The 11,711-nt window shown below is 57.1% G+C and overlaps 1 protein-coding gene across 1 annotated transcript; it reads right to left on the bottom strand.

Annotated features, from left to right (window-relative positions):
- Window positions 1–6,173: 6,173 nt before the first annotated feature.
- Window positions 6,174–9,574, bottom strand: EVX1 (even-skipped homeobox 1). Its single transcript, XM_065884301.1, has 3 exons — window positions 9,148–9,574; window positions 7,353–7,600; window positions 6,174–6,716 (listed from the first exon to the last, which is right to left on the bottom strand). The coding sequence occupies exons 1-3, from the start codon at window positions 9,572–9,574 to the stop codon at window positions 6,174–6,176; spliced, it is 1,218 nt and encodes a 405-aa protein (XP_065740373.1).
- Window positions 9,575–11,711: the final 2,137 nt, after the last annotated feature.

Raw genomic sequence — 11,711 nt, 5'->3', positions numbered from 1 at the left:
CGCGGCACACGGTTACCACTAACGCGCCCGGACCGATTCGGGGGAAAAACAAACCCACTTCCCCGCTCACACTGCTCAGGGTCTCTGCCTAACCCGGCCGAGGAAGGGGAAGCGGACACCTCGGGGAGGCACATGTCACCTCGAAGTCGTGACGGCCTCCTGGGCTGCACTGGGGATGCGGGGCGGACAGCTCGTGGGAACCGGCGTCCCCGAGAGGGGTTAGTTCAGCATGCGGGGAGCGGCACTTCGATGGCGGAAGGAAGGAACTGGCTCTTCTTTGCAGAGCTGGATGCCACTCGCAGGCCCGAGGGCACCCGGAGAAGCAGGCCGGGGAGGGGCCCAGGCCCCGCAGGAAGTGAGGCGACCCCAGGCGAGCTTCCGGCCCTGGAATGGCGGGGTGAGCGACCCCGTGGAAATAGGGGCGCTTCTGCTGTCGGCTTAGCCCGAGGCCAAGGGTAAGAAGAAACCGAGCGTCCAGAGTCCAGAAGTCCTGCTACCCCGACCCGTGCGCGCGGCGAGGCCTCCCGACCCTTGCGGCTGAGGCCAGAGTATGTCGGACTCTGGTGGATCCTGGGCGTGGCCGAGGCCCCGGCGCAAAGGGCACGGCCTGGGGTCGATGTCCGCGGGCGCGGTGCCTCCAGATGCCGGGGCGCGGGGTCCTTGCCGCGGCTTCCCGCCAGACCTGAAGCGGGCCTAGGCGAGGGCGGCCCCGGGTCGCCACGGCAGCCAGAGAGCCGGCTGGCGCGCCCGGAAGCCCCGGCCTCACCTGGGTGGAGGAGAGGCTAAAGGCCGAGCCCCCAGCGCCCCTCATACTGCGGGGGCCACGCCAGCTCGCTTCCCTCGAGGAGCCAGACTGCCATGACTGCTTTTGATCCCATTTGTTACTAACCCCGGCATTTGTTTTCCATTTTATAAACGCTTCCCTTTAAGTAACTGTCCCTGTTAACAGCGTATACCTTTCAGCAGTCCTCACTGCGCTATAAATAATCTCGATGAAGATGCAAGGATATGACTTTCACAAGATTGGACAAGTGATTCAATCTGTGACCCGCGATCGCGAATAATATTGGAAGGCTATTTAAACAGATGAAGGCCTAAATTGTCTTGCTTGTATCTGAATTAATTTCTCATTCATCATCATTATGAAGTGATTGGTCTATTCAAGCTCTTCAGCCTGCTGGAACGGCGTGGGATTTAAATGAGATTGTAACACAATTTAAATGCTCGCCGACTTTAACGAGGCCAATTGAGCAGCTGCAATAAATACAAATATTTTTCTAAACAGCCTTGTTTTAAATAATTACTTAATGCTTTCATGTTATTTTTTTTTTTTTTTTTTTTCTTTTTTTTTTTTTTTTTTTTTCGGTACGCGGGCCTCTCACTGTTGTGGCCTCTCCCGCTGCGGAGCACAGGCTCCGGACGCACAGGCTCAGCGGCCATGGCTCACGGGTCCAGCCGCTCTGCGGCATGTGGGATCTTCCCGGACCGGGGCACGAACCTGTGTCCCCTGCATCGGCAGGCAGACTCTCAACCACTGCGCCACCAGGGAAGCCCTTTCATGTTATTTTTAAGTGGCAATCTTCCTCTCTCTCCTGCTCAGAATATCACACACTTATTTGCTGAGAAGGCGATTTTGGAAACGACTTTGTGCTTCTTTGTGCTTTGTAGATGGTAGCATGCGTTTTGCCGTCGGTTTTTTTCCCCCCTTCAGAATCAACATCTCGGGGTCCACAACCTGGCACCAATGGTGAGCTGGGCCTCGGTTTCACCCTAATGCAGTCTGATATGTCTGCCCCCGCAAGAGCCAGGGAAAAGCTGGGTGATGGGAGAAATTTGCCGTTTAGATCAAGTCACTTATCCAGACACATTTTAGCTGGGTCTTGCAAACGAATCCGTGCGACTACACTTACAAATGACACCCCAAAGAATGGCGTCGTTTCTGACTTGTCCTGATAACCACCATCAGCTTGAACAAATCAGAATTCCAGAGTATCTGAAAGGTGTCCCTTAGGAAGTTCAATCTGCCAGCAGTTTGGCTCCCGTGCAAGTCGACTGGAGTGGGTGGAGGCTGGCTGAGGATTTCTTTGTTAGGGAACAGGCCCAGAAAGAGAACCTGGCCACAGGGATTGGTTGGGGGCAGAGTAATTGGAAGAAAATCCCAATTCTTTGGCCCAACCTCCTTTTCCTCCCCCCATTCACTGACACTACTCCCTCACTCACTCCGGACGACGGTGCTTGGAGACGATGCTAGGAAGGAAAAGCTCTTTCCACTACGAGAATGCCATTTGTCTGGCCACCCTCGACAACTGTCCACCCGTGACACCCACGCTCTTCAGCCGACATATGGCGAAGGGTGTTTCCTCGATTGCGGAATAATGGAAGCAATCGAGCGGGAAAAGCCTGGAGAACAAAAGAATCTTTTAAACTTTTGCGAAAGTCCTAGGCTGGGGGTGGGGACGCACGCGACTGCAGCGGGGACCTAAGCTCCCGTTTGCCACGACCGTCTAGGGCCATATACCCCTGGGAGGCCTGGGGTGAGAGGGTGCATTCTGAATCACCTCTCCCTCTGCCTGGGATGGGGGCAGAGGGACTCGATGTCTGGAATGTGCCGGCGCGGGTTTCCCGGTTGGGAAAGCAGGGCCGATATAGTCACCAGAGAAATCATTCGCGGGACAGACAACATTGGGGGATGCGATCAAACTGCAGGCCAGGAAAAAAAATGGGGACAAGGGTGGAGGAACCAAGTGATTTGCTATGTAACTGGGCAAATTAATGCCAGAGTTAAGGAGCTGCTGGCCGGAATCATTTCGTCTTCGGAGGCTCTGCCGAGCTCATCCTCCTTATCCTGTTGTTTAAAATGAGCATTATCCCAAACATATGCAATGCAATCAGTTTGGTCACACTTACAAGAACACGCTTTAATAAGGCAATCAATCACTCGCTAACAAGACGGCGACGGCTCGCGCTGAGCGCGCACTCGGGCTGCTGGGTGGCTGGTCTTCCCTTCCCGGACCGACGGACCGCGGCTGAGCGCTGGTCTGCGCTCCCAGGCCCCGCTGGGTCCCGAATAGGTTGAGGAGCCCAGGGAAAGTGTGAGTCGGATGTGAGGTGTCAGACTTCGCGAGGGGTGACCATGGACTCTGGGCCCCAAAGAGGCCTAGGACAGGGGAGGGGAAGCCAACGGAGCTGGGAGCTCATAGCTACATGAGTCACTAATAGCTGTGTGAGACCAGAGCCTCCGTTTTTCCACCTGCAAAATGGGACCGAGATGGGGGAAAATTAAGTAGAGATGCTCAGAAAATTGAAAAACAAAAACAATAATACGAAAACAACAGTGTCAGTCCTACTGCTTGGTCTAGCCTTCTCCTTTTACAGATGAAGAGATGGAGGCTGTGGACGAGCAGGGCCTTGTTCACGATCATGTCCCATCCAGCCGCCCCCCACCCCATCACCAAAATGGAAGTATCCGGCCAGATGCTGCCGCCGGCACAGGCAGAAAAGCCTATTTTTAGGTGTGGGGGTCTTCGAGGGAGTGTGAGTAGTGCGTGCCTAGCACCAAACCGCAAACCTTGGCAAAAGGGAAATTTCATTATGAAATAATGAGTAATTCCTCCTGGCAAGATGTATTGTTATATCTTCCACTGCAATTTGGAGGAAGAGAGGCTCAATTACCCAGAAAATACAGTCAATTAAAGGCTGCTGATTGGACACGAGGCCAGATCATCGATCTTGTACTTTCCAATATTGCTGCAGACACCTCATTTTCCCTCCCTATTAACTGAAAATACGCCTGGCATTACGGCAACCCGCAGCCCATTTACCTGTCGCAAGCAATCTTGGTCCGATGTGAAGTAACCGAGAAATTTGCCGGGGTTTGGCACCTGGAGCTTCCCAACTGCAGAGGGAGCTGCTCAGGGCTGGGGGGTGGGCTGAGTGGCAGAGAGGATACTGGAAACCTCAGCACAAGGCTTTGCTTGGGAGGGCGGGGAGTGCCATGTTTGGGAGGGTTTGCTCTAAACCCCAAGGGGGGATGGAGGCAGATTCAAGAGTCCCCGCCTGCCCATGGATACACCAGCAGAGGACCCTTGAGTCCATGCAATCCTGAGCGCCCGGCCTGCTGAGGACACCCATCTCTTCAGAGACAGCCACAGTGGCTCTCCTATGGGGACAGAGGATGACAACGAGGTGACCACTCAGCACTGTCTGTCCCTTTGCCCTGACCAGAATTCCATCCTTGGAGATGACTTCCAGTCTGAAGAAGATTCAAACCCTCCCATCCCAACTCAGGAGTCCTCCTCCCTCCTCTCCCCTCACCCTAAGATGCAGACCCAACTTGACCAGCAAACCCAGCTCTCTGCAGTGCTCAAGCTCCACCCCCACTACCTCATTCGTCTCCACCTTGGGTTGGGGTGGAGGTAGGATCCACAGAGACCAGAGTCCAGAGTCCCCTTTCCTCAAAGGGTTGGGGCAACTGGAGAAGGAACCATCAGGGTGAGCCCCTGATGGGATCAGTGCCTCTGCTGGGCCAGTTGATACAAGTCTCCTAGCATGCACAGAATTAAGGAAACTTACACACCAGGGCAGCTCAGCTCAGAACCCTCCTTCTCCACCTCTGTGCAATGTCCATTTGGAGCCTCCCAATGCCCAATAGAGGCTTGGGAGACTGTGTGTCCGTCTTTTGACTCCTTGCCTACCCAAGCCTATGACGGCTGAACTAGTCATTTAAAAGGACTTAACATACTGCCCGCTGCCAAAAAATTTAAAATGCTAAAGTGAGAATCATATCCAGCTTTATTGCAACATGGTCAACAAATTGTAACAGCAAATTCTTTGGGCGTCAAAGGAAAACCAAATCAAATTCATTCCCTACAGGAAGAACCACTCCCTCCCAGTCAGGGTAAAACTTGCCTTGGAGGTAGGGGGTGGGGTGGGGTACAAGTTCTCCTCTCTCAAAAATTGGCTGCAAGAATGACTGTGGAAGTGAGAGTTTGGGAGTGGTACCCAAAAAACCCTGGTGGAGGGGAGAGACAAGGTCCCCAGAAGGGGCAGAAGGCTCCCGCTAGTAATTGGAAAGTCAAGCCCCATTGGCAGCTTGGGAGACAGAAGAATGTAAAATGCCAAATGCAAAGGGAAGGGCCAGAAAGCTCCTGGTGAAGGGAAGGCAAGGGCTGGAAATTGCTTCTAATTTGCCACCAGATACCGAGGGAGAGAGATGAGGTCCCTGCTCCCTAAGCTCTTCCCTGGGCGCCTTGTTAACAGCTCAGCTCTGGGCTCCACGGCCAGCCAGCCGCATGGTGATCATATTATACATTCAACATTCAAAAACCCTCCTCACACACATCGCTTGCTAATCAGGGTGTGTGTTGGGCTCAGAGAGAAGAGGCTTGGTAGAAGCTGCCAGGGGAGCCTGGGGTATCTGCAGCCTCCCTGCCCTCGGTACACAAAAAGTAGGGGTGGAGATGAAGTTACAAGAGAGATATCAAGAAGCTAGGAGAGAGGAAAGAGATCAGGTGGTGGTAGATGCTAGAATCAGAGAATATTGTGAAACTGAGGCTCCAGGAGGGTCAGAGAGCCCCCCGCTTCCTTGGGAGGGCCAGGATTCTCCGCCGTAGTAAGTCCTCTCCCTCTTTCTCCTAGATGGCTGGTGCGTTGCCATCCACAAGCCCCTTGCCATGCCTTGGAAAAGCTGGCAAAGATTAATCTCTACCTGCTCTGCATACACAGCATTTTGTTCCGAGAGACAGCAATTTCCCTTTCCATTGCATGGGCTTGGCCTTGGCAGGGGGGAGGGGTTCCAGGTGAGAAAGGGGTTGGGAGTGGGGGGCTGGGGAGCTTAGGGGCTGCATATCGGTTGCTGTTGCAGCTAAGTTTGTTTAGCTTTGGAGCCACGGCCTCAGCCCGGGTCAGGGGGAGTGCGGCCGGTGAAGAACGACAAAGAGGCGCCACCCCAGAGGAAGGTCTCTCAGCCACGGCCTCCCCACCCCCACTCTTGCTCCCCAAAAGCGCCAGCCACGGCCGCTTCCCGGGCGTCCCGATGCTCGAGGTCAAATCCCGCTGGTCCTCAGCGGCCCTCTTCTTTCCCCTCGGTACCCCGGGGGCGGGGAGGGGCGCTGTCTTGAGTCCCCGGGGGTTGCCCACGGGCGTCTTGGAGTCGGCTGCCGGCGGGCGGCTCCTTATCTCGTGAGGGGCACCTCCTCCCTCTGGTCCAGCGCCACAGAGGTGGCCTTGCTGAGCACGGAGGGCGCGAAGGTGAGGAAGGAGTCCGAGCGGGAGGTGGAGGCACAGGTGAAGTCCGAGGCAGCGGCGGCGGCGCGGGGCGCCAGCCCGTTGGCCGGGCCGCCGTGGCAGGCGAGGCAGGAACAGGGACCGCCGGCCGCGGTGCCCAGTCCGTGCGCCGGGCCCGGGTAGAGCGGCGGGTGGCGGAAGGCGCACAGCAGTTCGGGCCGCGGGTAGGGCTGCGAAAGCACGCGGAAGGTGTCGAGCGGGCGCAGCGGCCCGCTGAAGGGCGAGGCGGCGGCGGACGCGGCGGACGCAGCTCCCAAGCCCACGGGCGAGTAGTAGGGCAGGGGCAGGTGCGACGGGAAGGGGTAGGGCAGGCCGCCCGCGGCCGCCGCGTGGCTCATCATGTACGTGTAGAAGGCTGGGTCGGCCGGGTGCGGCCAAGTCATGGCCAGCCGCTGCCGCTTGTCCTTCATGCGCCGGTTCTGGAACCACACCTGGCGGGGAGGAGAGAAGCGGGTTCGGCGGCCGCGCGGGCCCGGTGCGCAGAGCCCAGAAGTCCCGCCCCACTGCGGGCGACGGTGCCGGCAGCACAGGAAAGAGCGGAGGCGGAGCCCCTCTGGGCGGGGGCAGGTGCAGATCCCACCCCCGCCTCCGGAGCTGGAATCCCTCCCGGAGAGGCTCAGGGAGCCACTCCAGTCTCTGTCCCTCCTCCCCTCTGCCCACGCCGCCAGGACGCCGGAACCCGGTGTGGATGGCAAAGTAATGGGGGCACCGAGGACTCCACCGGTCTGAGGCGGCGGGCAGAGATTCCCCAGAAACATGTCCCTTTCCTGCTGCTCTCCCATGGGGCACTTCCTTGTCACCTGCACAGGCACTTCATCCCCGCTGTTTATTTGGCTAGGAAAGGGACAGTCAAGCGCATGGCAGCCGTGCTCGCCTAGGGACCGTCAGGTGGGCAAATTGCTGGCACCTGGCACCTGCACCAGGCCTAACCACCCCCGGCCTAGCTGCCATGTGGGCAGGGAGACTCCAGGCCCCAATTCCTAGCTAACGATTTAGGAAGTGGGAAGTTGGTATTTATCTCCTCCTGACTGGGTGCACCCCGTCTTCCTGGTCCCTGGAGCTCTTACCTTGATTGTGGTTTCCGGCAGGTTTAGAGCAGCCGCCAGCTCACATCTCCGAGGCCTGGATACATAGTTCTCCCTGTAGAATTCCTTCTCCAGCCGTGCAATCTGCTCCCGGGTGAAGGCAGTACGGTACCGTCGCATCTGGTCACTAGCACTGCAGGCCAAGGTGCCCTGGGAGCCACCGCTGCCATTGCTTTTGGGAGCCTCGCCGCTGCCATTGGGACTGCTGGCCAGTGCCTCGGAGCCAGGCCCTGTGCAGGGAGCCCAGAGTATACGTACACACAGCACACACAACAGACACACAGACACTGCTCATGTGGGGCTGTAGGCCAAGGGTGTGTATGGAGGGGGTGATGGAAAGGGACATTCCCCTTCTCAGTAGCCTCAGACTCTGCCTCTGCGGGGGTGGCAGGGACTTTGAGAACCCAGGGATGGAGGACAGAGGCTCACCATTCATTCAGAGGAGCACATAGCAACCATTAGGCCTGGCTGGGCTGCTGTTTGGGAGGCCTCTCTGTAAGGCCTGCTGGGAACAAAAGCCCCAGCCGCCCTGGCTACCTGCCTTGGGGCACAGGGGAGATGCAGCCGCTCTGAACTTTCTGCCCACCATTGACAGGTGTGGGCAAGGATATGCACATCTGACAGGCAAGTGAGTTGAGATGCACCTTGTGCTGGAGCGTTGCAGGAAGTTGGGCAGGGACTGAGTGTCCTCGCTTTGTGTGCCAGGCTGCGGTGCAGGTGTGGGAATGTGCACAGGAGTGCGTGAGTATCCTATTACCTCACTATGTATGAATGGAGTATGGATTATTCTGAGGGTATTGCTATGCTTAGTCTGGGCTGAGTGGAAAAGATGGTAATGGGTGGATGTGGGTACTCAACAAGGTGTTGGCTGCCAAGGCCAGGGGGTGGTTTTTCATCCATACCAGGCTCTTCTCACCCACCCGCACAGCTTTGTGGAGGAGTGTCTGCTGGTGGGCTCTTCCAACTAGCTTTCCACCCCTCTCAGGGAGACTCCCTTCCTGCTCATTCACGCCCCCCCTCCCCGCTAGCCCCTGGTCAGGGAGGGGTTCTCCAGTTACAGCAGTGTGACGGCCCCCCCCATATGAGTGTAACCCAAGGAAGCGGGGGGGGGGGGGCTCCTGCCCCCTGCAGCTCCTTTTCCTTTGGGTGGAGAAGTGGGACTAGGAAGGAAAGGGGAAGGGGGGAGGGCCAGAGCTCTGCCTTTTCAAATGCAACCGGAGACCAAAGGCAATTAGATCATTGGGACCATTTCCGACCTGGCGCCACCGAGCCCGGGAAGTGACAAGGTAATTTGGACCTCTGACCGACGTGCAAACTGGTCGAAGGGCCGCAGCACCCGGGCGCCCGAGTTGGCCGCGATTTTACGGTCCTTTATGGACTCCCGGCTTCCGCGCCTGGATACTCCTTACACCCCGCCAGCCACAAACTGCCCGGACCCGCGTTTGATCTCGCCCACGCCGCGAGAAGGTGTCTTCCCCGCGCCGTTGAAGCAGTACCTCAAAGCTCTGGGGGGTTGGGGTGCGCTTGGAATCCCCCTCAAGCCCAGGGCTTGCGTCTCCCTCCTTCCCCCAAAGCACAGCTGTCACCCTCAGTCCCGCCAATGCCAGAGCACAGAAGGAGACCCCCCGCCAGGGCGCAGATAGCGGGGGAGAGTTGCTCAGGTGGGTCCCCCCAGCCACCCCGCCCTGGGGGAAAGGAGTGTCTTCCTCTCCTCCAGAGCTGAAGTGGAAGGTGGGCGCGTTGGGAGGCCGGGGGAGAGAAGGGGCGCGGTGGCTACCTTTGCTGTGCTGGTACTCGGCGTTCCCCGTGGAGCAGTCCGGGGTGCAGCTCACCTCGATTTCTTCATAGAAATCCGACTCGGTGTCCGAGCTGCTGGGTTGCCCCTGGCCTGAGAGGCTGTCGGCGGAGGCAGCCGGAGGTCCGGGGCCGAGCACTGCGGCCCCGGCTGCCCGCGACTCGGCGCCCGGCCGCGCAGCGCTGCCTGCTAGTCCGTCGACCGGCTCCTCTTCCAGGCCTCCCCCGCCGCGCTCCCGGGCGGCCGGAGGACCAGCCCGCGGACTCAGGCAACCACGGGGCACCATCTTCTCGGGCGGCTCGGGCAGCGGGCTGCCCACGGCTTCGGACAAATTGGAGACCCTCTTGCCAACCAGAGTGCCAAGCTGACCCCCATCCAGAAACATAACCATGTCCTTTCGGCTCTCCATCCCGGGCTCTCAGATGGGGGGAGGGGGAAAGACCCAAGTGAGCTCCTAGCCCCCCGGCTCCCTGGGTCCCCAGCGGTCCGACAGATCTTGGCTGCGGGGGGGAGAAAGAGGCCAGGCGACTGGGCGAGCGCGGAGCGGCCGGAACGCGGTGTCGACGGTGACAGCGGTGGTGGCGGTGGGGAGCTGGGGGTCACCTTGTGATGCGAGCGCTCCTCTGTGCCGCACCGCCTCTGGGAGGAAGCCCCATTGCCCTCTTCTTTCTAAGCTGTCATCCTCCTGCTGCAATCGTCATTACAGTACCGCTGGTGACGCCACTCGGCGAGCGCAAGTGGATAAATAGAAACGTCTGCTACAGCGAAGATGAAAGGAGACCCGCAGCTAATGGCTCGGCAGTGATGCGCCAGGTGTGGGCCTCGCTCGAATGGGGAGGAGAGTGTGAAAACAGAGAGACACACACACTGAGAGAGGGAGACACCCAGGCAGAGGGGATGCAAATGGAATTCCGCAGAAAGAAAAGAGAGCTTAACGCGGTGAGTTCCGCAGAGGCTGCGGGACTCGGTAATTGAATACGCTTTTGATATATATTTTTTTCTTATTGTTTTTCGGGCTTTTGTTTTCTTAACTTGGTGCCTTGTTCTAACACCGATGAGAGACTCCTTAACTGCATTTTAGAAGTGTGAAGGCCGATTCACAAGCCTCCCTTCTCTCGTCATTATTACAACTGCCTGTCCCTGGCGAGCTAACCTCGCCCGGGCTCCAACGTCTTTTTTACCAGCTACTGAAAAGCATATTCCCTCCCCCGCAAGTTGTCTGGAGAGCTTGAGCCTGGGGTCTCTTTCCTCCCTCCTCTTCCCTCCCAGCCCCTACCCCCAGCTGTCTCCTTCCTCCTGGGAACTAAAAGAGAACTTTGCCATTTTTCGTCCCCAAGGGGCAAGAGATAAATGTCTTAATATTTTTCTTTAAAGACGGCCTTGGCTGCTGACTCCAAATGTTCGCTTTTTTTTTTTTTTAATCCCCCCCTCCCCATCTAGGTGGCCTTAAGCTTTCCACAGCCCAGCTTGACCTCCAGAAGGCTAGTCATGGAAGAAATCGCTTTCCCATTTGCTCGGGCCTCGCCTGCACTTCAGGTATGTAGGGTGGGGAGAGGTTCTAAGGGTAGCCTTTTTTCTTCTCTTGCCTGTATTTTAAGGTATTTGTTCAGAGTCAACGAATTCCCCTGAAACAGGTTTTGGGAGTTCAGAAGCGCCGGCAAATGCGGCCCCCGCAGTGGCAGCGGCAGCGGCAGCGGCAGAGGCTCCTAGCTGGGAGAAGGTGTTATTCTCACCCAGAGATTTGGGGCAGGGGTTGAGAACGACCAGCACGCAGCATTGGGGTTCATAGAGGGTTGACTCGCAGGGTTCTCCCTCACGCCCTGCCCCGGGGCTTTGGTCCCCTGCTCCAAAAATGGGTGGCGTTGGGAGAGAAGAGAGAGAAGTCATCGAAAAGGCCATGAAAGCACAAGTGACTGGGGTTCTCATCAATCGTTGCAAACAGAAAGGGGACCCCCATGGCAGGGCTGAGGGGCGTGAGCAGTGCTGAATATATTTGGGAACAGTCACAGGCTCCCTCTCAGGTCTTCTTCCAGGGAAGGTGGAACCCATTAGGAAACTGACCCCTTGCCAGCTTTGAGCAAGTGTGTCCGGGCCAGGTAGGTGGGCTGGGTCTCTCCCCACTTTGCTGAGGCTGGGAGGCAGGCCCCTTCTTGGCTCTGCAACCCTACAACTCTCCTTTCTCTGTCCCCTCCTCAGAGCTTCTAGCGCTAAGCTGACAGCTGCAGAAGTCTGCCTTGCACCACCTCCTTCTATATGTTCCAAGACAAAGCCCCAACTTCTGAAATTCTAAAGAAAAGTCCCTCTGTCACTAAGTTTTTTCTTTCTTTCTTTCTTTCTTTCTTTCTTTCTTTCTTTCTTTCTTTCTTTTTTTGTCTTCTATCTCTTACTTTTCTCTCCTCCTCCTTTTTCTTTTTCTCTACTCCTCTCTCTTCTCCCTGCCTCAGTCTTCCTATCTGTGGGCTTCCAGAGGTGGTGGAAGAAACAAGGAAACGCAAAGTCCCTTCTCAAGTACTGCCTTTCACTTCTCCCCCATTCCATGAGAAGAT

Source organism: Phocoena phocoena, chromosome 9 (genome assembly GCF_963924675.1).
Source record: "Phocoena phocoena chromosome 9, mPhoPho1.1, whole genome shotgun sequence".
Classification (NCBI taxonomy): Eukaryota; Metazoa; Chordata; class Mammalia; order Artiodactyla; family Phocoenidae; genus Phocoena; species Phocoena phocoena.
Note: the sequence above shows the minus strand (reverse complement) of the source record. Positions and strands in the feature narration are given on the sequence as shown.

Coding starts and splice junctions, on each gene's coding strand:
- EVX1 (XM_065884301.1), bottom strand. CDS start 9,574: ATGGAGAGCCGAAAGGACATGGTTATGTTTCTGGATGGGGGTCAGCTT. Junction 7,601..9,147: donor CGAGTACCAGCACAGCAAAG/GTAGCCACCGCG, acceptor CTCCCTGCACAG/GGCCTGGCTCCGAGGCACTG. Junction 6,717..7,352: donor TGCCGGAAACCACAATCAAG/GTAAGAGCTCCA, acceptor CCTCCCCGCCAG/GTGTGGTTCCAGAACCGGCG.